The following is a 27,290-nucleotide window of genomic DNA, read 5'->3' as shown; positions in this document are numbered from 1 at the left end:
GTGTACCCACATACGAATTGGTTCAGCAATATCCATATTTATGGGGACATGATAAAATGAAGTATTTAGGAATATGGATTAAAATGATTTTGGTGTGGCAGCTAAGGATATGTTGGAAGAGACTAAACAAAAGATAATACAAAACTTGAGAAATTGGAATCTTTGTTATATGGATATGGATAGTAAAATACAAGCAGTTAAAATGTTTTTACTCCCATTAGTCTTATACAGAGGTCAGGCATATTTTTGTCAACCAGAAGAGTAGTTGTGGATAGCAGTTAATAAATAGCTGAATGATTTTATCTGGGAAGGAAGACTGCAAGAGTCAAATGGGATAAGTTGATTCTTCCAATAGAACAAGGCGGATTGGGATTACCCAATTTGAATGGGGTATTTCAGAGCTACACAGTTAACGCTCCTATACATAGCACAAGCAGAAACCTATAATGCAAAGTGGAAATGGATGATGATGAAACAAGGGTAAACACAAGCAAAAAGGAGAGATTGGGATTTTAGATGCAAATCTTTAAGGAAATTAAGAATACTCGTACACAATGTTAGATTATTAAAGATAAAGTAGCAGTAGTTATTCTAAGAACTAAGCCAACACGGAAATGGAGAAAGTAGACTCTGCCAATAGGGATGTCTGCAATTAGGAATAAAGACAAAAGGCAAGAGGAGCTGGAATTTAATGGAGAAAACTGGCAAAGGAACCAAGGTATTGGGAGAAAATAACTAGAGAGAGAAAGATAATAGAATGGGAAGATGACAAGAAGTTATTTGGACTGTAGGTTAGAGATTGTCTTCCCTATCAAGGATTGATATCAGAGTATAGACAAAGAGAAAGAAATAGAGGGGTCTGAATGAAAGACCAGCACTGTTAGAGATTTTAGTAGAATCTAGAACAGAAGCTGCCATGAAAAATGAATATGAGTAGAGCATATAAAATATTACATGATAAATATAAGAATCAATCAGATGAGGTTAGAAAGGAAAGGGAAGAGAAACTGGATAAGCAGTTCACAAATAAACAGTGGGGGGATATATGCATGTGCCCAAGTATGCAACAAAATGTAGAAAATGTAGGGTTTTGCTTGGAAATGTTTACATAGATATTTTTTATACCCCAAGTAGACTCCAGATAATTTTTCCTCAGGTAGACAGCAATTGTTGGAGGTGAGATAGGAAAGAAAGACATAACTTGAACATATTTTGTGGGAGTGTATTGAGTTTGTAGACTTTAAAGATTCACTGCAGACTACTGTGTCAGAAATACTGGGTGACTAAATTGGTGTTAACTAGGGAGATGATTTTTCTGAGGTATGATACAGAATTGGAATTGCCTAGACATAAGACCTTGCTGAGTCTTATTATGGTGGCTGCCAAAAAAAATCAATTCTAGGAAATGGAAATCAAAATCTACACCAGCTGTACTAGAAGTAATGAATATAGTAACAGAGATAAAATAACTGGAATTAGGATCTTTAAAAAATGTAGGAACAAATTATATAAGAAAAATGGGAATTGTGGGAACAATACATACAGAGGAGGAGTGAGGTTTAAAAGAATGCAAGACATGAATGAGCTATGTAATGCTTGACTGATAATGATTGGTAGATTATAAGTAGTGTATAATGTTTTTAAGTAGGATTATGCCAGTATGGTTTGTGATGTAAAATGCTTGCAGCTGGAATTATGTCATTATGGTTCGTTTTCATTTATATAAATGTATGATTGCCTATATCATAAATGATTGAATAAAGATGTTTCTTGTTTAAAAAAAAACAATGTTATAAGGACTTTGAAGTATTATTTATGTAGGATGGTATTTTATTAACTATTTTATATTTTGAAAGACTATCATATCTCTAGGATGGTATATTGTCATCAGTCCAGTTACAGTCCTGTCCTCAAATTAGAGCAGGACAAACCTATTCTAACAGCCCATTTTATTTTTGGTTGGATCATAAAATTTTTTAGAGTTTGTAAGCAGGCAAGGAAATCCCTTATTCATGTCAGTCTGTATACTGCTTGAAGAGTGGAGTGGTCTTTGCTGGGCATTCGTACTTCTGCATTCTGGTTACACTTATCACACTTTTTATAAACATTACAAGTTTGATGTTCAGAGCAGAGCCAGCATGAGTCAGGAGAAATGTCTTGCATGGTCTGCTGCCCTGACACATTATAATTGCTCTTTCCTCTATCCATCCCAAGCTGTAATTTGTTTCTGCTTTTTCAAGACTTAATGATCTTCTGGATGAGATTGCCCCAAAGACACAGTTTGATTATGTTGTTGACAGTTGCTGTAACTCCATATTTTAAGCACATCTGCATTCCTTCCACCTTTGTTTCTTATTTGAGATAAAAAGAGAGAAGGGCGAGGGGTAAGTGGCACTTATGTTTCCTTCTTAGGTCTTCCCATCAAATCCCCTTTGTCAGACTTGTGTTTAGATCTGGGGAATTTAGAGATCTTCACACCATATGATCACCCTTTGCTGACATCAGAGAAGACTAACGAGACAGGTGTGGCCCTTGAAAAGAACTATAAAAAAGTACATTTGATCTGTATTGCTTGTTCAAATTTCACAAAGATAGTTTTAACCCAGCAGGGAAAATGCATTTCTCATTCCATCAGGAGGCCTAGGGCAGACAAGAGTAACCATTGCCCATAAAACCCTTTATAAACCTTCCTCTACTCCTGTTCTATCCACCCTCATCACACCATATATAAATCTGAAATCCCTGCGTTCCTCTCACAAAAACCTTGTACATACCTCTAAACTCAATAACAAGGCTGGAGAATCTCTCTTTTCTAATGCTGTTGGAAAAACTTGGAATCTTCTCCCCAGTGATCTTTCCTCTCTCCCCTCTCCCTCACTTTTTAAAAACAAACTGAAACTTTACCTAACAACACACTGGCTGTGCCCCTGTTCTAAACCAGACTAGGCATCTAGCCAACAAGATTTACCTAAATTTCTGCTACTATTGACTACATATGTAATATTTTATTTTCTTAACATATAAATACCACCTTTTACACTACTCTAGAACAAATACGTTTTCTTTACTAATAAACAAAGTTCTTTACTACTAAACAAAGTCTCTCTCTCTAGCCATACTATCCTCTGTCTCTCTAAATTCTCATTACAGAAGATTTTTCTTTCTTCTATACTCTAGTTGCATATTTTACATAATTACTCTTTCATCACTTGTCCTTCTTTATTGTATAATTACCTCCTTTTCATACTACTTTACTACAAATATTCTAGCACTAAAGCTCTTTGCTTTGTCCTCTCTGATTTCCATATTATAACCTGCTAGAAGCATAGTACATAATGTATGCAGCTACACAGTTACCTTATTACTTTTTATCCTTCCAAGGTTTTATTTTGTAATTTGCAATGTATATCTCAATATGTCTTATTCTTCTTCTAGTCCTATGTTAAAATGATTTTTAAGTTTTTATTTTCTCACTTAGTTTATCTTAGAGCTTTTCTCCCCGGGCTTCTACTGAAAATGGACATATATCCAGTTAGACTAGCCCGGTCAACAAATGTAAAATAAAATAAATAAATAAAATAAAATGTTCAGGTTGTAAAGACAGTGTCCTGCATTATGGTATATACAAATGTAGTTGTCCTTCTGTCAAGATTTGGCAGTCCATAGAGTTATTAGTTTGTTAATAATAAGAAGCTTTTCCATCCACATACTCTTGTCTGCCCTAGGCCTCCTGATGGAATGAGAAATGCATTTTCCCTGCTGGGTTAAAACTATCTTTGCGAAATTTGAACAAGCAATACAGATGTACTGGATTTGCTGTAGGAAAGGTTAGACAGCAGTGACAGGATCATCATAGAACAAATCTGTGCCAGGTCTCTCAGTCTGGAGTTGTCTAGCAAAAGGGTTTAACTACTGTACTTGTCTGACTGCATATAGGACATAGGGCAGTGATCATTTTTCTCTCAGGTAGAATCCCAGAGAGATGGTTATTGTTTCTTTACTGTGTCATCACCTTTTCAGTAGGGATTGAAGTTGCAACTTGTGGACACCTCAGTAACATAACCACTTGTAATTATGTAGTTAGTCAGTGAGCTGATCTAGGGGACTTTTTTCCAGCCACAACCTGGGTCACTATGGCAACAAACTATGCAGAAATGCAGCTGATGTCAAAATAAGAGTCAAAACTGGTTATAAAAATTAGCAGTATTGTGAAGCAGCAGCTTCATGTTATGTGTTGCCTGCTTCACTCTTCCCTGCTGCCATCCCCAGCGACTCCTTGGGTTGTCTGTGTTTATATATCACCCCCCCACCAGAAACAGGACACACAGTTTATATGTGAACCTCAGATAGTATGTTAACACATGTATAACACCCATTTCTCTCTCAGTATTCCCTCAAACTGTACCTGCAAAACTCGTTGCATTTGTACATTTCTTCTTTTCTTCACAATGATCCTCCCACCACTCATGCACACCTACTTACACTTCTAGTGTCCTCACTGTTACCAGTATTCCACTACTTTCAACACCTTCCTTATCAACTCCAGTTAAAACACAAACAATTTCACAGGTGTTCCAGTAACAAAAGTGCTTCACCTTCTCACATTAGTCATCTTATTTCTCTTACCAAGTCCGCCTACCACCACCACAAACCTCCACTATCATTCACCCTTTATTCTCTCTACTACTGTCTTTGCATGACCTCTTAAACACCCCTTACCCCAACCCTCACATTCAAACCCACTTCTTTACAATTCTATACAACCTACTTTTACCTCCCAAACCACCTGCTATAGCCCAAATCCACCTCCTAATGTGTTCCACCAAATCAAACCACCATCCCTTAAAGTTACTAGAGTTTCTCTACAAATTCACCTTAAACATTTTTAGTTATGTTGTATTGAAATAACCCCCTGTCAGACAGCACAGAAGTGGGCATGGCCTGCAAGATTGATATGCCAAATGGCCGGAATGTCATATGCAAATGATGCATGATTGACTGCCATGCAGATTTGCCAGTGACAGCATGCATACATTAGGGTTAGGGTGAACGGTAACCCTAACCCTAATGTCGTTGGGTGGCAAGGGGGTTAGGGTTAGAACTAACTTGACATCATGGCTAAGACCAGATAGAACTTAAATTAAGTGTGGAGTCACTTCAGAAAATACATAAACTGCCCATTCTACAGTTAATTTTATAAAGCGTCATTGCATCAGTTTGGTACAGTGCCTTGCCAAGGTCTTCCCAATGAGTAACAGAGTAGCCTTTTATAAAACAACAATTTAACTTCCACTGGGATAAAGGATCATGCCTACATTTTTTTTTATTACACAGAAGGTGGTTTGAACACAAGTAAATTTACTCCTTCTGAGATATACACCCTGGGCAGCACAGTGGGGCAGCAAATAGCATTGTCACTTCATAGCAAGATGTTCTCCATAAAAACTAAAGTGACACTATTTACCCTTTTTTTTTTACTATGGTCAAACTGTAAACCAAACAGAATTACTTGGTGGTGGTGTTGATTAGCTGGTGAAATCTAACTACCATCATCAGAGATTATGTAACTGGCGCATCTAGAGAACACATTGCTTCCACACTCTTTCTGTCATCCATGCTCTATTCTGCTCCAAATTTCACTAATATCCAAGCCTCGTTATTAAAACTGTAAAATTGCTACAATAGTCATCAGTCAACACTGTAGACCCTACCACTGTAACTCTCAAGGAACTTAATATGGCCGGAACTGGCATATGACCTAACTCTTAATTACAATTACCATGGTGCACAATCTCATTTAAAAGCCTGAAAACTACCCAGCTCTAAACAGCATCGTATAACACTATGTCCCAAAAATTGCTTTATGTTCTCCAAACACATCCCAACTTAGTTAAACCTCTAATTGCTGCAGGACACTCATATTCAAATACCATTGCCAACTGTGAAAATATGTCCCTTTAACTGTTAGAACTATTCCAAATATATTGTAAATCTGAGCATATACCAATGGAAAAAGGTCCGGTCACCCGGACATTTTTCCATTAATATATGCTAGAAAAAAAATGTTACATTTATTTCATTTTTTAAAATAAGCTCACAAAAACTGGAGACCAAAAACGAATGACAGAGACGGAACAGAGAAAAAATAAAAGAATAGTCAGTTACGTTATACAAAATTAAATAAATGTACATGATTATCCTTTTATTTTCTGTGTCCTATCTCTCCTGTATGTTAAAATTCTCCTGGTTTCTTTCTTATTTAATTAAAAAAAAAAAAAAAAAAAAAACAACGGAGGTATTCCTTTCTCTGTTGCTTCTTCACACAGCACTGGTGTACTTCAAAAGCGTAGGAACGCAAGTCCCTTATGCATGCGCCATAATCAGCAATGCTCCAGGATATCAAGGGAAAAGTGAAAGACCACCACAGTGCTGTTATACAATGACATTATTTAAGAAAAGTATTTTTTTCTTAAATAATGTCATTGTATAATAGCAATAACCAATTCCATGGTGTGGTATATTGAAGATTTACCCATGGTTGGCTTTGTTTAATCACTCGGGCTTCGCCGTCATGATTGAACCACACCAACCATGGGTAAATCTTCAATATACCACACCCACATCGTCAGTTATTACCATAATAACCTGCATTCAGATTAGTTTATGTAACTTTGTACTTTTGGTAATTTTCAGTATTTTGACATGAAACATACGATACAGCTATTTTTTGGATCCAGACCAGCTTCACTATTTTTTTATAACCTTAAGATACATTTTATGTTCTGTGTGCAAGCATGCAATATCCCCTTAAGAGTAAAAGTAAAAACACTTTATTTTTGGTTTATAAACTACAAGTATAAAAAGACTATAGTAAAAATATTGCAGATCTTGGGCAAAAAATAGCAAACCACCAAAGCGTAGTGTAAATTCACCATGGATGATACAGCCTTGTTATTTTGTTGGTTCAAAAATGACAGCAAACCCAGCCAATCAAAGTATCACACATGCATGATACCTTTCATACCTGGCATGCAAGCTAAAACAGCTTTATTGCCAGAAGATGACACTTCATGCAAGTGACACAAAGTGACTTTGTGTGCTGCAGAGTAGCTCTGGCATTTGACTTCTGTTTGTTTGGAGCCAAGTATGCTTAAGGCTTTCTTTGTTTATTTCTGTAAATGTGGCTTAAGAACATTAGTCACAAGTTTGTCCACATCTAATTTGCAGCTTATTTTGTGTAAAATCTAAAATGTGCTCAGCACAGTGTTCGTTAATTACTCTTGTTCTGAGTATCATATACACGTTGTATGGCCATTTGTACAAAGGAACTGTAAACAGAGCAAAGGTATCTGGCTCATTTTGCTTTTTTCTCTTTGTCTAGAATATTCAATATTTTAGAAAATAGAAAATGTTTTGAATGCAGTTAAGACTATGTAGTGCTTGTTCATAGTGTGGTGGCATTAATCACATGTATCTTTTGAGATTTCCTCCAGTTTATTAACAAAGTCTCTCCCTGTCTTCTCTCATTATAGGACAGTCATCCACTTGCCAGTTTGCCTTTGCTGGGATATTCAATTACGATTCCTTCTGAATCTGAGAACATTCACAAAGACTATGTCTTCAAGTTACAGTTCAAATCTCATGTGTACTACTTCAGAGCTGAAAGTGAATACACATTTGAGAGGTAGGTCTGTTTTTCTTGCATTTCAGTGTTGCTGTGGGGCTTTGGGTCTGTTTCAGCGGAAAAAATAAATAAACTTTTGTAGTGCAGTCTATGAAATAGCATATGCTAAAATGCTTAGCAGTAAAAAGTTATCAGATTTAAAACGTGGACATTTGACTGTAGCTGTATTAAAAAGTAAAAGAAATAAACTTCCATGACTGCATATGGGGCATTGAAGAGGATCACATATCCTTATTTTTTCCCAGTTTGGAAGGCTGCATGTGGGACATGGAAGAAGATCCCATATCCTTATCTGTGTACCAGTTTTGTTCGAGCTGGCAGATATCTTTATTGGTACTGGATTTGCAAGTGTAAGAAAAGTGACAGTCTACATTACTATTGTTATAGATGGCCAGTTGTAATTTGACCACCACATATCATATGCAGTTAAAAAACACACACACACACCAAAAACTAGGTTCCATAAAAATAGCAAAAGCTTATCTCACTGACACAGCCAGAAAACTGTTCTACTGCCATCTCTCCTTTACGTTGTCTCTAGTTTTACTAACTTTCAAGTCACACTGTTATCTAAACTTGAGACAGTACTCAACATAGCTGCCAAAATTGGTGAAAACCTTCAGTGTAGAATACATCACTGCCTGGCACTCAAAGAACGAATCTGGTTAGAAATGTTACACTACCTAGCACTATTTCAGCTTACTACAGTTCGCAAACTTGTCTGTGGGTCTGAAAACTGTCCAACTGTCAGCATCATACAACACTATTCCCCCAGTAGAACTTTATCCTCTAAAGATAAATCACTACTCACTAAAACCAAATCTTACAGTGCTACATATGACTGCTTGTACTCCAACTGAATCGCTAAACTATGAAATCTCTTCTCTGTATCCGTTAAATCAGTACAGAATGCAAAAGCTTCCAATCAGCTAAAGCTTCACATAACAAATAAATGGCTTTGCTCCTGTGTATCTCCAGGTTAGCTTACAGTCAACCCTAGATCACCAATAACATTTTTTGCTCATGAGCTGTAATGTCTTCCATTTCAGTACACATAAAATATGTTGAATACTCTTGACTGTCTGTAATCTCTTGTCCCCTTATCTTTTTACCCTTAAGCACTCTTTCAACCTTTTTACCTAACAACTAAATTGGCATCTTAACTTAATTTAACCCCCCCCCGTTAACCCCTTCTGCCCCTTTTATGTTGCTCTTTATTTATTTTGCCATCTCAAGTCCTGGTCACATGTCTCAGTTACCTTTATCCAATTTCTCTTCTGCTTTACACATATTTCCCCAACACTTTCTGAGAATTCATCTGCTTTTTCAGTTCTTCATACTTCATCTTCTATTACCCCACCACTACATCTGTCCCCTTCTTCCTATGCTTCCTTCCTGTTACCCCTTCTTCTACTAAATGTTATTTGACATGCCTCTATACTTTCATATTACTATGCTTACTTTCACCTTTTGCACGAAAATTAAATGTATACCCTTCCATCTCTGAAAAAAGGCTTTACTTCGTGTTTGTCCAACAAGCAAGTTATACTTATTCATACAGTTTGTTAGAAAATTGTAGACTGTACATCAACAGATTAGAACAATTAAGGTGTTTAATTGCTTTTGTTTTTAATGCATTTTTATAACTTATTATTTATTCAGAATATTTCTCAAATTTACACAGCTCTTGGAATAGAGCAGACAGATTTTTCGCTGAGTCAACTGGGTTAACTAATACACTATCTGCATACGGAAAGGTGTTAATTTGCTGTTCCTTAATACAGTATCCCTTTTCAAGGGATTCTGTTATTCTTGCTTCCAGTGTCTCTAAGTATAAGGCAGATAGAAGAAGGGAAAGGGGGCACGCCTATCTAATATCCATTAAAAGGAACATTTCTTTAGAAAGCTTGGCTGCATTTTTTTTATTTTTGCAGAGCCATCCATATAAAGTGAATAAGATTTGCAAAAACTTATCTGGGAAAACCATGTGCAATGACTCCTTAAAAAGATGTCCAGTTCACACACTGGAATGCTTTCTGTGCATCCACTCACAACTAATAGAGGGGAAACCGTGTTTTATGAGGTTAAAAAGTCTAGTACACCCTTCTACAAAACCAGTCTGATCTAAATGAATCAATCTAAAAAGAAACTGTGCCAGTCTCCTAGCCAGAATCACAGTGAACAGTTTGTAGTTTTCAGTCAGTATGAAAATATGATTGCATGCCTCCAATATGCAAAATTCTCATTAAATGTCTCCTTCAGAAGCAAATGTTTTTCTAAAGGTAGGCCATCTGGGCCTAAGGGTATTTTCACATTTTCTGTTTTTTTCAAAATCTGTTCAACAACGTACGCTGTATTGTCAACCAGCAAAGAATGAGCCTGCATTTGGATTATTCTAGGTAGATTTAGAACTCCCAGAAAAGTGCCAGTTTCCATCAATAGCAAATCCATAGCTGGATATCCAGTATATAGTTTTTTGTATTAGCTCCAAATGTATCCCACATGGAGTAAGCTTCAGTTTCCTCGTAGTAGTACCCTTTATTTTAGTGACCATTCTTTCTCCACGTACTGTATACATCTCAACTTTAAATAGTTTTTGATAACTGGGGTAACTTTAAAGTTCCTCAGTTACTTTGTTCATTTTGCCCTCATCAGTCTTATAGCCTGGCAGGCTACTAATATTATTCTTAAGATCTTGAGCTTGTTTATCTGCCCATGGGAGGATTTCTGTAGTCCTCCTTTGGATCAGTAGCACAGTCATTTGATATACTTCAGACCCTTTAATGCACTTTTTACTCTTTGTATATTTTTTAATAGAAAGTAACACTTTTAGCTCTTCTAATAAGTTTCGGTAGGAGGTTCTGTCTAAAGCTATTGATTCATGAGATTCACTACAAAAAAGTGAATAAGTTGAGTCTGTATTGTCTCTCAGAAGAATATGAGACCATATGGAATTTAAGATGTAGAGAGGACATGATTTGTTCATAAAGACCATTAGATGCCCAGACTTCTTTGCAAGTAATACTTTATAAGTGTGTGACTGTGTGGAGCCTATAAGAGAAACAGTAAGAAGCAATTTGGGATAAAGATAATATGTGAGTTCCAGATGTGACTTCCAGTAACCTAGAGGAAAGTATAAGACAACTGTGCACAGAGCTGATTAAAATAAACAAAACACTAATGGAGTATATCAACTCAAATAACAAAAGGCTGGAAAAAATAGAAGAAGCTTTAAACAGATATTCAGATGAGGTTATAAAACTGCAAAAATCAGGGGTCGAAATGAAGAAAAAGCTGGCCAAATATGAGACTGCTCAAGAAAAGAAGTTTAAAAAATAATAGAATTAAAGGACAGAGATTTAGCTGGAAAGAGCAGACTGTATTAATTTTATGAAAGCACAAATAAGCAACTGGACTGGTATTCCACAGTAGGAGTTGTTAACTGAAAGGGCACATCATATGTATGCTCCAAACCTGGGTATGATAAAGCAAGCTAGACCTTTAATAGTAAAAGTGCAATCCTATTAGCAGAAGGAATTGATTCTGAAAAAACTATGGCAGAAGGACAAAGTACTAAAAGTGGGAGACAGCAGAGTGCTTGTGGAAGGCAGTTACTTACTGTACACCAGACAGAAGAAGAAGAGTAAATTTATTCCACTCTTCAGGGAATGTCGAGAAGCAGGCATGAGATTCAAACTGCTGTACTCAGCTATCTTCATAATATTCTTTCCTAGAATGACAAAATCATTTTTGATGCAGTACATGCTAAGGAGGAAATACAGAAGTTTGTCCAACAAAAGTGAGTGGTGAAACAGTAGGAGATTGTGCTGCTTGTTCGTCTGGTAACAAAGATCACAGAGCGACTGTGCCAGTGAAACATTTTCTCATGTTTCAATGGAATATGCTTGAGAGAAGTTAAAAAGCAAAACAGTTGACTAGAATAATTATGAGTATGTGGTTGACTAGAATAATTATGAGCATGTTGAAAATGAAGTAGAGACTGGATTTGGGAGATGGAGATGAACAGGAATAAAACCAGTAACTTGGAAATTGACAAATATGGGATTACAGATAACTATTTTTATGAAACATAACAAAACAAGAAAATCTGGAAATATTGGACTTTTTTGGACTTTGTTAAACTTCTAGGTGACTCTAAAGCATCTGTCCTACTTCATGACATTAATGTTTGTAAAAATACGTAGGAGAGAGGGGAGAAGAAGAGAGAGAAAGTTAACTGCAAATAAAACAACATTTTGTTTTGTTAATAGTAATATTTTTATACTGCATGGTTTTCTTTGCATGCTGTAAAGTTTTCTCAGTTATTTTAAGTGTAATGGGGTTACTGATGTAACCAGGTGCTCTTTTTTCTCTTTCTCCCTTCTTTTCTCTTTCTCCTTGTTCAGTTTTAAGAAATGTAGGCAATGCAGTGTAGAAGTCTGGTCAAAAGAGCATGACAGAAGAAAAAATGATGCGTTTTTCCTCATTCTTACATAGGGGAATGACTGGATTAAGGACCTTGTATTGATCTGGTGACAGGTTTTAAGAGAAAGCAAGTAAATGAAAAAGAACACTTTTCTAGTAAATAAATGTATGCTTAGTAGCAACTCTGTATCTGGTCCCCAAGTCTCCATAGAGACAATCTGATAAAAAGAAATGTCTAGGATATAATGTTTTCTGAAAACATTTGTGTTCCATCTGGGAGAGCTATAAAGATAAGACAAAACCAGACACCACTTAATAGAAGCACAGTCTGTAGCATGTGTGTTTGCATGGGTAACCTTTCTTTTAGGTTAAGCCAAGTTTGTGAGTGTGGCTGTCAGTTTGGGACACTTGTTCCTATTAGGAGTTTAAAACTTCAGTATTTGAAGATGTACATAGTTTTGTGTTTTAGTATTAAGTTAATAAGTTTTAGGGGCTATTGGGGTGTGTTTTTGAGGACTTTCAGTAAAACAAAAAGTTTTATAAGATGTGGCATAGGCTCAAATAGATGTGACAAGAAACAACTCTATAAAAGATTAACCTGCCAAACAATATATGCATGTGGTACTGTGGAATACCAGTCCAGTTGCTTATTTGTGCTTTCATAAAATTAATACAGTCTGCTCCTTCCAGCTAAATCTCTGTCCTTTAATTCTATTATTTTTTTAAACTTCTTTTCTTGAGCAGTCTCATATTTGGCCAGCTTTTTCTTCATTTTGACCCCTGATTTTTGCAGTTTTATAACCTCATCTGGAACCAGACACTTAAAAAAGCTGTTACACATAAAAGGTGAGAATTATAACTTTTTAACACAGTGATACTTTCTGTAATGTCTTTAAATGTCAGTGGTCTCACACATAAATACAAAAAAGAAAGAGTTGTGAACTATATTAAGAAATGTAGAGTGCACATGATGCTATAGGAGACGCACTTGGAAAGAAATGAACATGTGAGTTTTATAAAGAAAGGTTTTCAGGATGGTTATTCAGCAGAATATCTGGGACACAGGAAAAGAGGAGTACTTACATTAATTGCAAGAAGGGCTCCAATAGTGATAGAAGAGGATAAAAACATAATGGGTGATTTCTAGTACTAAGGGGCTACTGGCATCTGTTTATGTTCCACCTAAAACTGCTGTTATAGAGCTTAAACAACATTTGGGAAAAATAATCAGTTTTCAGCAAGAAATACTACCTTTAGGTAGGAACTAGAATTTGATTTGCATCAGTGAAGCTGTGTCTGAGGGAGCCCAGAAGGGAAAATATAACAAAGGTGGGTATATTTTTGAAGAAAGTTATGAAAATAGTTGTCATGGAAGATGTGAATTCAGTACTAGGAGTTCGGAGTAAATTTACATATTATTCCCCAAGATACAAAAACTGGGCTAGGCTAGGCAGAATTTACATTTCACAAGAACATGTGCATTTAATTCAAAGTCTTGTTACGCTACGCACCCAATAACTATTTCAGATCATGCACAATAATAACTAAAATAAAAACACAGAGTAATGAAATAAAAATTAGACACTGGCCCTGTCCTACCTATCTGTTGAAAAGAGAGGAATTTAAGAAATGGATTGAAGACATTATTCAGGAGCTATTAGAAAATATATTTTTTTTTCTAAAAATATAGCTAGGGAATGGGATAAAATTAAAGTGGAGTTTAAAAATATGGTGGAAATAAAATAAAAGGAGATATGGTTAAGAAATAAGAATTATTTAGAGGGACTGACAATGTTAATGCATTGCAGAATAGGGGGAGCAACTGCAGAATACTAAACAGAAAATAAGGTATTACCTCAAAAATATGCATGAGTTTAGATAGTTTGCTGTTAAGCAGCTGCTTTTTGATGATAACTCTAGAGCACAAAAACTTTTAGCATGATGACTCAGGTAACAGAAAGTAGAAAGGGCTGTCACCAAGCTTAGGGAGCTTATAACATGGAAGATAACAAGAGATCCTCTAGAGTTATTAGAAATGTTTCAAAAATTCTGCAGAAGTCTGTATAAGGCAGATAAATGTAGAAATCAAGAAAAGGTACAAATGGAAATGTTTATGGAAGAATTAAATATGCCAAGGTTAGAGGGAGATGAGGCTTATTTACTAACAGGATAGGAGGAGCTGAGATAAAAATGGTGATGTATAACCAATCCACAGGAAAGTCCTCGGGAATAGATAGTATTCCTATGGAAGTTTAGAAGCTAGGAAGGAAAAAAACTAACAAAGATCTGGAAGATTTTACTTAACAGTATTTTAAGAAGATGAGAAGTACCAACATCCTGGAAGAAAGAGGTAGTAGCTGTAATCTCTAAAGAGGGTAAAGACTCATAAGATCCAGGTTCATACAGAACCATTTCAATACTGAACCATGATTATAAAGTCTTTGTCTCTATAATGGCTAAAAGAATGTCAAAAGTGATGCCAAAATTGATAGTTATGGATCAATGTGGTTTTGTGGAGGGGAGGCAAACATTTGACAACATTAACAGAACGTTGATGATCCAGAGGGAACAATAATGTAAGAAAATGCCACTGTTGTTGGTAGGTCTTGATGCAGCAAAAGTATTTGACAGAGTAAACTGGGACTTTATGAGCAGGGCAATGGCAGCATTTGCATTTCCTGATAAAATTATAAGACTGATTATGAGTATATATGAGGGATCAGCGGTGAAAATTAAAGTGGATGGGTTCCTCTGTGATAATTTTTGCTTGAGCAGAGGAACCATACAGTGGTGTCATCTTTTCCCTTTGTTATTTGCATTATATTTAGAACCATTGGCAAAGAAAATAAGGGACTCAGAAATTCAAGGATATAGTTGGTATGGTAGTCAAGAAAAGCTGGCGCTATTTGCAGATGATATTATCTTATATTCCACCTGGTTTACACCCCTTGTGCTATCTCCCTCCCCCAATACAAAGTCTATATTAGAATCCTGCTGAGCATGGAGCCATCTTTAAATTCCTAGTCTCCCACCAGGACACAAGTGCTCTTCAGCAATTACATTCTGCTAGCCGGTAAGCCATTAGACCTCAGGAATTTGTTTTAAACGTGTTCAGATTTGTAAAGTAATACTTACTTTTTTCTCTTGCCTTGGTTGGCTCTGGCTCTGCCCTGCTCCGTTAACGCTCGGGCTCTCTCCTTCCCTGCCCCTATTCCCTCCCCCCACTACCTCTACATTTATAGTAATCATAGCCACACCCACAGCTCACCCTCACATCACCTCCACCAATCACAGCTCCTCAAGTCATATCACATTAAATCACACCAACTTGCTCCACACAAAATACTCCCAATCACTCTCATTCCCACTAGGCATTTTTTGCATCACCCACACTACTTCCCCATCCACGTATAGTGCAACCCTATAATTCCTATTCAGACCCCCCACCTAGAAACAACATAAACTTTATAACCATGATTATCACACAACTAAATCTAGTCTGTCTTCTCATAATTCTTTACAACACCACAAGTTATCACTCTAGCAATATTCCTAAACTTAGTAGCACAACACTGCATTATGCACTCTCATACACAGACACCACACATTATAATAATATCTGCCCACACTTATTCAAGAACTACATAACGGACCAATTCAGAACTAAACATATATGCTCTCATTCCTACTCCAAAAAAACACAATACTTTCTCACACTCCTCACCAAACTCCAACATCTGTATAACCATTTTAACTCCAGGCTCACCATAAGTGGGGATATCCACCCCAACCCAGGCCCAAATCCATCCTGTCCAACACAAACTGCTCCAACACAAATGTCAGAACATAACACCCCCACTTTCTTCATCCCTGGGCAAATCAACAACAGCAGCAAAACCAACCATCTTTTAATGCTAAATATTAATATTAGAAGTATCAAAAATAAAATACCTGAACTCCAGGCCACAATAGCACACTGCTCCCCAGACATAGTTGCTTTAACAGAAACCTGGCTAAATAAAAACATAGCTAACTCAGAAGTTCTCCCTACCGGCTACAATATCATTAGACAAGACAGATCACTTCGTAAAGGGGGTGGAACTGCCTTACTCTACAAGTCCAACTTAACTGTCCATCAATTACCAAACTCCTACCCTCCCCAATAATTGGGACATACTTATCTCACAACTTCAACTTCACCCTAAAAGGTCATCACCACAATTGTGATCTATATTCCACCTGGTAATACACCTGCTAGCCTTGAAGACTTCTTATCCTGGTGTTCTTCCACATACTCACAAGAAACCCTTATTATGGGGGACTTCAACCTAGATTGGTTCACCTGTATATCAGAACCACCAAGTAATCTAATAAATCTCCATGGCTACCAGCAGCTAGTCCAAATTCCAACTAGGTGTGATAAAAATCTAAAAGGGAATCCATCCTTGACTGGGTCCTAACTAGCAACCCCACATTGTACCCTCACACAGGCAGTCTCCCAGACACCTTAAGTGACCACAACATAATATACTTTATACGTAGTAGAACAAGCATATGCAAAACCACTAACTATATATCCACTAGAAACACAAAAAAATTCTCTCCTGCGGTCCTCAACACTTTACTGTGTAACTGTGACTGGACCCCCTAAAACCCTCCCACTTGACCAGGCTGTAGCATATTTCAACAAAACATTTTTACAACACATAGACACTGTCGCTCCATTGTGCAAAATCAAGGTTAGAACCTCTACAAACCCCTGTCTCAGTAAAGAAACCAAACAAATCCTCAAGGCCAGAGACACTGCCTGGCATTACTATCAAAAAACAAAGAAACACAAATCCTAACTAAGTACCAAGAACTGCAACGTGCAAAAAATGCATTAGGCTGGACAAAAATCCTACTACACAACATTACAAACTAAATACCAACACAACCCATAAAAATTTTGGAAAAATGTAAACCAGCTACTAAAATCCACCCAAAAGGCTACCCCCAAACCAACCACCCCTGACACTAAAGTTCCCATCGAAACACAATTCAACTCCCACTTTGTGAACTCAATTCTATCCTTAGTATCACAGGACAGTTCCTTCCTCACTATCCCCCCCAACACAAATAACACTAATACAAGCTTTACCCTCAAAACTGTTTCCACCACTTCAATCAAAAGCATGCTCTCCAAACTAAAAACTTCATCAACAGCAGCCGACCTACTCCCCAGCTATTTCTTGAAACTTACAGCAGATGCTATTGCTATCCCAGTCTCCACTCTCATAAACAGATCAATTGTTGAAAACTATGTGCCCAAACTCTGGAAAATAACCTATGTAACACCCATACATAAAGGCGGGACCTCCACTGAACTTAATAACTACAGACCCATTGCTTTACTCTTCCCCCGTGGCCAAAATCCTAGAAAAATGCATCCATACCCAGATGCTAAACTATCTCCTAGACTGCAACATCCTGTCACCTACTCAGCATGGTTTCAGACCTGCCCATAGTACCACTACAGCTGTCCTCTGCTTCACAGACACAGTAAATCATCTCAAAAATGAAGGCCTGCAAGTGTCAACTCTTTTTTTGGATATGTCCAAAGTATTTGACACAGTCTTACACCAAATCCTGCTAAACAAACTAAACCAATATCATCTATCTAATTCCACTCTTACCTGGTTCCAAAGCTACTTAACTGACAGGTACCAAGCTGTGAAATGGGAAAATTCTCTCTCTCCTCAGCTGCCCATAACTATAGGAGTCCCACAGGGTTCTATCTTAGGACCACTACTATTCACAGTCTTCACAAATGACCTCCACACCTCCACACAGCATGCATCTATAATTCAGTAAGCAGATGACACTACCTTAATCTGTGCTGCACAAAACATTCCCACCCTCCTGCAAACAACTCAACTAGCATTCTCTGACGTTGAAAACTACCTTACCAAAGCCCAACTTATCCTCAATCCAAAGAAAACTCAGCTTATGATTATAACCAGTTCTAACAAAAACACTAACAGTCAATTCACTATCTACTCCACAAATGCTACTCCAATTGCTCCAGTGGCACAGGCTAAGCTATTGGTAATAACCATAGACTCCCACCTAAAATTTGATAGTCATCTGAACTTAACTATTAAAAAAGTACATGCCAAACTGGGGTCACTGTACCATATCAAACCATTTCTTACCAACAACACAAGATCAGCCATTGCTCGCTCCCAACTTCTATCCACCCTACTCTATGCATCTCCCATTCTGACTACTCTCAACAAAACTGAACTAAGCAAAACGGAAGCTTGCTATAACAGAATTGCCCGCTTTGCTGCAAATTGCTCATATAGAACTCATCACTGTACTGCTTTGAGACAGCTCCACTGGCTTGAACTGCCCAACCTCCTAACCTACAATCAGCTCTGCCTCTGTCATTCTATCTATTACCTCCCCAATAAGTGTCCTGCCCTCAAAAACCTAGTACAACATCATTCAGCCAAAAGGCCTCTTAGATCATCAAGCAAACTACTACTAGAAGTCACCAACAGCTACAATACCTTTGGAGATGCACTATGTAGTAGTTCGGTGGCTAAAAAATGGAACTCTGTCCCTACTAGCATTCAAAACACATCATCCAAAGCCTCCTTTAAAGACCTCATCAGGCAACATCTCAAGCAAAGTTGGCAGTGCCATGATTGCTCCCCAGGCTAGTGAAAGCGGATAACATATACATACTAAATCTAGAGCAATTGATAATAGTTTTTCAATCTTACTCATATACACTGGCTAATCTACAATGTATGTACTGTACCTGTGTACTATGTATGTATTCTACCTACATTCCAAAGTTCAGCTGTACACCACAAATCTATTACTTACCTTTATTTTTAAAATTAATATTTTTTTGATTGTTCTCTCCACTGTAACTGTTTGTGCCACATACCAATGTAAAACATGTCTCTTGTAATTGTGTGTATACTGATTATGTCTAAATAACTAAATGTGTCTGTAATTTTTTCTTTGTGGAGTTTTTCTCCCCAGGCCTCTGCTGAAAAAGGGCCTTTTCGGCTCAGTCAGACACCCCCGGTTAACAAATGTAAAATAAAAATAAAAAATAAAATAAAATAAAATAAAATTATACCTGACAAAACCAGAAAAGGACATTTCAGCGTTGTGAAGCATTTTAAGACAGTTTCATATCTTTTCAGGATACAAAATTAATGAAGCTAAAACAAAAGCAGTAGCTGTAAATTATGTACCCATGCATGAATTGGTCCAGCAATATCCATATTTATTCAGACATGATATAATGAAGTACTTAGGGGTGTGGATTAAAAATGATTCTGGTGTGGCAGCTAAGGATATGTGGGAAGACACTAAAAAGGTAATACAAAAAATGAGAATCTGGAAGCTTTGTTATATGGATCTGTATAGTAAGATACAAGCAGTTAAAATGTTTTTAGTCCCATTAGTTTCATACACAGGTCAGGTATATTTTTATTAACCAGCGGAGAAGTTGAGGATAGCAATTAATAAAGAGCTGAAGGATTTTATCTGGAAGGAGAAGATAGCAAGAGTCAAGTGGGATAATCTGAATCTTCCAGTAGAACAGGGCAGATTGGGATTGCCCAATTTGAAGGGTATTATACAGTTAAGGTTCCTATACATAGCACAATTAGAAACCTATAATTCTAAGTGGAAAGGGATGATGATGATGAAAGGGAGGGGCTCAAGAAAAAAGGAGAGACTGGGATTTTGGTTGCAGATCTTCAAGGAGAATAACAGTAATCATACAGAATATTATATTCATAAAATAGCAGAAAGTATTCTAAGAACTAAGCCAGCACTGGAGTGGAGTAGAGCAATTCTCCCGACAGGGATGACAGCAGTTAGGGGTACAAACAGTAGGCAAGAGGGGCTGAAATTTATTGGAGAAGACTGACAAAGGATCCAAGATATTGGCAACAAATAACTAGAAAGGAAAAGGTAGTAGAATTGGAAGACACCAAGAATTTGTTTGGACTGCAGGTTAGAGATTGCCTTCCATATCAAGGATTGATATCAGAGTTTAGGCAAAGAGAAAGAAATAGGGGGGTTCCTAAATGAAAGTCCAGAACTGGTAGGGTTTTTAGTAAAATCTAGAACAGAAGCTGCTGTTAAAAAAGGAATAATTAGTAGAGCATATAAAATATTGCATAATAACTATAAGAATCAATCAGAGGAGGTTAGAAAGGATTGGGAAGTGAGAGATTGGGTAAGCACTTCTCAAAGAAACAATGGGGATATATGTATGTCTCCCAAATATGCAACAAAATCTAGAAAATGTAGCATTTTTGCATGGAAATGTTTACATAGATGTTTTTATACCCCAGGTAGACTCTGGAGAAGTTTTCCTCAGGTAGACAGCATATGTTGGAGGTATGATGGGGAATAAAGAGGTAACCGAGAGTATATTTTCTGGGATTGTAATGAGTTGGCAGACTTTAAAGATTCCCTGCAGAGTGCTCTTTCAAAGATACCGAGTGAGTAAATTGGTGTATGTAGAGTAATGATTTTTCTGAGCTGTGATACAGAATCAGAATTGCCTAGACATATTAAGGCTTTGCCTGAGTCTAATTGTGATGGCTGCCAAAACAGCAATTACTAGAAAAATGGAAATCAGAGTCTAAACCAACTGTACTAGAAGTAGTGAATATAGTAACATAGGTAAAACAACTGGATTTGGGATCTTTAGAAAAGTGTAGAAGCAAATTACATAGAAAAATGGTAATTGTGGGAACAAATAAATACAGGGGAGGAATGAGGTTTAAAATAAGGCGGGACTTAAATGAGCTATGTAATGTGTTACTGGCAATGATTGGGTAGAGTATAAGTGATATATAATGGTTTCATCTAAAATTATGTCAGTATGGTTTTGGATGTATAATGCTTGCAACTAAAATTATGTCAATATTGTTTGTTTTCATTTATATAAAATATATGATTGCCAGTGTCATAAGTGGTAATTTAATAAAGATGTTTCTTGTTTAAAAAAGATAATATGTGGACATCTACCACTCCCATCACTGAAATGTATATTTTTTTAAATTTTCTTAATGGTGAAATTTCATAAGCTTAGGGTCTAGCATGAACTTTCCCTTTAGTAAAAATTCTGTTGCAGTAACCACCTCCCTGAATGTAATTCCATTTTGAGAGACCATCAACTCTCTCTTTAGACTTATGTCTTTCAGGGTGAAACCAGACAAAATACACAAGTTTATTAACATTAACTTCTGCCTCTCTAGCCTTTCTGTCCAAATTGATTGCCTCCTTTGTTGTCTTACTTATGTTCTTCCAACATTGAAAGGAGGCCTTTTCTAATTAAGTTTATTATTCCCCTCTACTGCAATCCAGATAGGAAGAGACCCCCCCCTTGTATCCATGCCTAAAAAGCTTCTCATGTTACACTGTCAGTTAAGTGGGTGGCCTGCAGAGGTCCAAAGTAGGTTTACATTTTCCTTTGTAAGTAAATACTCTTTTAAGTTTAATGAAATTTGTAAGACAGTTTACATTTTTGAAGTTAGACTGTACATTACAGCATATCAGCAAATTGCCCCCTTTTATAATTTAAATTAGTTCCAGTAGTTGGCATATGACAACACAATAAAACAAGATACCATTTGCATTGTTCCTTTTTAAAGTTGCAGCTTTAATGGCATTGGTTGTAATGTTTTAGTTCAGATACCAAATGTGATGAAGCATGCCACATTATTTTGCAAGAGCCCCAACTTTGTATTCAAACTAAAGCTATTTAAGTTTATTCGTATATAGCTCTAATGACTAAATAATGTCTGAGCTTCACCTTTGTGATGATAAGACTTCTTCAAAGGAGAAGACAACATATCTGTATGCTGACAGAAAGAGCAGATGGCAGTCCACAACTGTCCATTGACTGGGATAGTAAGTGTTAAAGACTGACTGCCAATCATTTGAGAGTTAAAAGGATGACAAACTACCAGCACTAGTTTCTATTGAATTAATATAATATTTAATAAAGCACCAGAGAAGAAAGAATCGTGTTCTTAAACAGGTTCTTCTTTATTTTTAATGAAACATGCATGTAAATTCTGAAAACAAACAGCAGTAACAACAAAATGGGCAAACTTCATTGAAGAGTACGAGTTACTCTTCACTGCTTTTCCAGTTCCTTCACATTACCATGAGTAACAAGTACCTGTGTAACGTCGGTCTGTATTGGGAGGAGACAAATTAACAGCAAATGCTGTACATTGCTTCTTCATCATGCGTATCTTAAACAGCACAAAAGGCTCTGGGAATCTCAGGTAGACAGCAAATGTTGGAGGTGTGAAGGGGAAGAAAGAGGTAACTGGGAACATATTTTCTGGGAGTGTAATGAGCTGACAGAATTTAAATATTCCCTGCAGACTGCTCTGTTAGAGATGCTGGGTGACCAAACTGGTGTAACTAAGGAAATGCTTTTTGAGCTATGATACAGAATCAAAATTGCCTAGACATAGTAAGGCTTTGCTGAGTCTAATTATGGTGGCTGCCAAAAAAGCAGTTACTAGAAAATGGAAATCAAAGTCTAAACCAACTTCACTAGAAGTAGCAAGATAGCAATAGAAATAAAACAAGTGGAACTGGGATCTTTAGAAAAGGGTAGGATCAAACAACATAGGAAAACTGAGAATTGTGAGATCAATACATGCAGAGAAGGAAAGAGATTTAAATGAAGGTAGAATTTGAATGAGCTATGTAATGGTTGATTGACAGTGACTAGATATATTATAAGTGATATATAATGTTTGCAACTACAGTTGTGTCAGCATGATTTGTAATGCATAATGTTTGCAGATGAAATTTTATCAGTATGGTTTATTTTCATGTATAGAAATGTATAATTGTCTGTGTCATACATGATAATTTAATAAAGATGTTTCTTGCTTTAAAAAAAAAGGCTCTGAGAATTTTCCATGTTTCCTATCTGCCACCTTTTCCGATCTGTCCTTGGAGCTGGGTGATGTCTCATTTTCCTCAGTTAGGGGGTTGCTGACTTGAATCGTCTGGAGAGCATCTTGAGGAGAAAGAAAAGTTGTCACTGGGCCACCGGAGAGTTTTAGCTTTAGTTGCACTGTGTTCACAAGTCTACGTCTTTATTTTGCCTTCTTGCAGATAAGAATTGCAGTCTGGAAGACAGTTTTCTCATTGTGTGTCTCCATGGAGCTGTTGTAATCACAGACTACATGACTGTCTTCAGATTTGGCCACTCTCCCTGGAGCCCACATAGCAGACAAGACATTTTCTGTCAACACATACATTTCCAGTCTTGTCAGCACTGGCTGCAATGTACGTATCCCTTCTAATACAGGAGAGAAATTCTCTGGGCTGTTTCTGGCTTGATTTCTTCTAACAGTATCTCAGTCATCTCTGCTACCTTTCCTCTCATATAGATTAAATAATTCATTCATTTCACTTTCTTTGGATTTCCAGTGAAACGTGATGTTTTTTCCTTCTTCCTCTGTCTTTCTGGTTCAACCAACTTCACCTCCAGCTGCTCACTTCAGACATTTCTTAGTTCAGTATCCACTTCCTCCAGGGGATCTGTGTGTGTAGAGAGTTTCTTCCATGTCCAATACCTTTTGATTAGACCTTTGAATGACATCTGATAATGGTGTTCTAACTTTCTGCAATTTTAGCATAATTGGATCTAAACTAACTGTATTATCAACTGATTATGTCTTGGATCACTGATTTCTTTAACAGGGGCTTCTGCGTGGGTCTGCAGAAGCAGTCTCTTGAGGCTGGACCTCATGGTCCAACACCAGTTTATGTGAAGATAACTGCTTACTTAGCTGAGTTTTTTCCTCAGCAGTGGTTCAAGTATGCCGAGACCATCTGGTTCAGATCTAAGGCTAATGGTGTCCTCGGATCCGAAGCTTTCTCTGAGTGCCAAGGCTTTGATGAGTTCTGAACTGAAACACCCTGGTCAGATCCGAGGTGCTGAAGTCGACTCTGAAGTTTTCAAAGCTGTCTCTGCCCCTTGGTCCTGGACAGCTTGGCTCTGGCCTTTGTGTTGGGTAGATTGCCTTTGGTGCAGATGGAGCCAGTGGGACAGCAGAATGGCTTCTTGGCTCCATCGGCTTCCTTCTCCCCAGGATGGTCTGCCTTCAAGGTAGTAGAGAGAGGTTTCTGTACTTTGGCAGGAGGGATGTTCTCTTCCCCCTCATATCTTCCTTCAAAACCATGTGTATATGCACCAAGAGCCTCGACATTCAACTCCACAGGGACACCCAGTCCAACCCCTCCAGAATACCCAGCAGGGTATTACCCTCTGTTCCAACACTTTCCCAGAACATCCCACTGAGGACGTTCCCCAGAAGAGAAAGTGGAAAAGGAGGCACTTAGATTACCCTCAAGAATCTATCATGGAAGACACAGATTTCAATGAAGGAGAAGGATCCCCCAAATCACCATCCAAAGACGTCTCATTTGGAGACATTCTGGAGATCCTCAAGCAACAGGGTGGTGGGTCCTCCCAAAATCAATGTTTCTGGAGGCATTTGGATCTGGACCATCTACCTCCTGGGTAACTCTGCCCGCTGATGAGCTCATTGATTTGATTCTTAGTGGCTGTGGAAGGAACCTGATGTGGTTGAATCTATCCCAAAGAGACCAGATCAAATTTTGGCACCTCCAGCAGGAAGGAAACACTGGAGCAAGAGAGTACCAGTAGATGGCATGGTCGTTGCGGCAGCCATGAAGAAGGAACTTGCGGAACAAAGTTCCACTATTCATCCCCCTAATAGAGAGCCCAGGGCTTTGGACAGGTTTGGGAAGCATGGTTATGCTTCAGCAACCTTTGCTTTTAGGTCACTGATTTACCTGGCACATTTCACAAGGTTTCAAAAAGATTTGATTAAGGAGATGTCAAATACTCTTTCAGGGACCACTACCACTACTGCAGAAACTCAAGCTTCAGTAGCCTTGCAGCTGGCAACCCCTCAGTCCATCTCAAATTCGTCCATGAGGCTTATCTCTCATGCAGATGAGGATACCTCAAGAGTGGTGGGTTTAAGCATCTCAATAAGGAGACATGCCTGGATGCACTTGTGTGATTTTTTGGACCCCTTCAAGTCTTCTTTCATCAATGCTTCCTTTGATGGATCTTCTTTGCTTGTCCCCAAAGTGAAGGACACAATCTCCATGTGCGAGAAGGATGGAACGACTATCTCTGCTGAAGGAGTATGTTTTTCGACAATTGGAAAGACTCTTGTCTGCTAAAGCAGTATGTTTTTCAACCCCCCTCCCAACAAAGGACCTTTTCTAGGAACCAACGAGGGGGACAGATGATCTGGTTAAAAAAATCTCAGGGTCCTTTTCAAGATCCATGTGGAGATTGTTCCCCCAGAGGCAGGGGGGGGGGGGATGCTAATGTAAGACACTGCCAAGGCAGCAGACTTGGTCTGCAAAACCAGGGGTCTAGAGACATTTTCTTTGACAGTGACCCTACCAGCGCTCCTAAAAGGTGGCCTGGTTGTCCCCCTCTGGAGGCAATCGAGTTTCATTTATCCCTGCACCAGAGAGCCTGGCAAGATATCACAAAAGACACTTGGGTGCAGAGGATTATTTCCAGAGGTTATATAATTCCCTGTTCCCTTCCACTTCCATTCTCACAAAAGTTTCCTGATATTCCACTCAGTCAGAGGAAAGCAGCAGTACTGGAAATACAAAGCTGCTAGAAAAAAAAAGAGTTATCCAAGAAGTCCCACCAGACCAGAAAGGATCCAGAACTTACTCAAGATTCTTTTTAGAGCCAAAGAAAACAGGGAACTGGAGACCAATTCTGGATCTCAGCATCTTGTACAAGTCAGTTTGATGCTCAAAGTTTCGGATGGTTACGGTTCAGTCCATCCTGCCATTTCTAGAGAGTGACAGTTGGATGTGCTCAATAGACCTTCAAGATGCGTGCTATCACACAAAAATGAACAGAAGATCCGGTAGGTTTTTATGCTTCCAGCTGGGAGCCAGTCATTACCAGTTTCAAGCCCTGCCCTTTGGTCTCACCATAACCTCCAGGGTATTCACCAAATGCATGTCAGTGGTGGCAGCTCACTTAAGACTCCAGGGATTCCGAGAGTTTCTGTATTTAGATGACTGGCTCATTACCGCTCTGACCAGGCATCTACTCATAATAAAGAGACCAGGTACTCCAAACTTGCTTCCTTCCCAATTGCAACAAACTACAACAAATCTCAGTTGCATCCATCTAAAACACTGGAAATCATAGGAGCAAATTTCAATACAGCATCTGCGATAGCCTCAGCTCCCATAAACAGAGTGCAAAGATTAAGATTTCACTTCACAAAAATGATTCCCAACACTAAATCTTCAACCCAATTAATTCTGCAAGTCTTGGGATCAATGTCAGTAGCCATAATTCTTGTTCCCCTGGCAAGATATCATATGAGAATTCTTCAGTGGATGCTAGCATCCCACTGGTCAAGTCTTTATCAAAGGATGTCTGTTCAAATAAGGATCTCACCGACATGCAAGAAGTATCTGTAGTGGTGGATAAGGTCAGATCAGCTTTTACAAGGCCATCCATTCATTCTCTCTCAACCCAAAGCCATAGTGACCATAGACACATCCCAGATTGGGGGGGGGGGTACTTCCTGGGGAAAACAGACTAATGTACTTGGTCCCCTGAAGAGGCCAATTTGCATATAAATGTTCTGGAGATGAAAACAGTGTTTTTAGCGTTGCAGGCCTTTCAGGATGCTCTACCTCTGAGAACAATTATGATTCAAACAGACAATATGTCAGTAGTTTGGTCCATCAACAAACAAGGAGGAACCAGGTCTTATCCCTTGTGTTGAAAAGCTCTCAGTGTGTGGCAATGGGTGATCTCATCCAACCACTTTCTGACAGCAATGCACATTCTGGGGAAGTCCAGCGTGAGAGCAGACAAATCAAGCAGGTCCATTCTTCTACCTCATGAGTGGTCTCTCAACAAAATAGTAAAGAAGGCAATTTACTGTCAATGGGGCCAGCCTCTCTGCAGTCTTTTTTGCGTCTCCCCTAAACAAGTGCAACAGATTCTTTGCCATAATCCCCCAATGGGGGAATCACCAAGGGGATGCTCTGCTCCACGATTGGCCCTCCAGTCTCCTTTCTGCTTATCCAC

The 27,290-nt window shown here is 38.0% G+C and overlaps 1 protein-coding gene across 2 annotated transcripts in view; it reads left to right on the top strand.

The window, feature by feature from the left end:
* FARP1 (FERM, ARH/RhoGEF and pleckstrin domain protein 1) overlaps nucleotides 1–27,290 on the top strand; it is a 2,534,157-nt gene that overhangs the window by 2,448,323 nt on the left and 58,544 nt on the right. For both annotated transcript variants that reach the window (XM_044071307.1, XM_044071308.1), the window contains one exon: nucleotides 7,533–7,684. In XM_044071307.1, coding sequence (XP_043927242.1) covers nucleotides 7,533–7,684 — 152 coding nt within the window. The remainder of the gene's footprint in view (nucleotides 1–7,532; nucleotides 7,685–27,290) is intronic.

Source organism: Protopterus annectens, chromosome 5.part0 (assembly GCF_019279795.1).
Source record: "Protopterus annectens isolate FY-2018-M chromosome 5.part0, PAN1.0, whole genome shotgun sequence".
Lineage (NCBI taxonomy): Eukaryota > Metazoa > Chordata > Ceratodontiformes > Protopteridae > Protopterus > Protopterus annectens.
The sequence above is the reverse complement of the archived record's forward strand: the minus strand, read 5'-3'. Positions and strand labels throughout refer to the sequence as shown.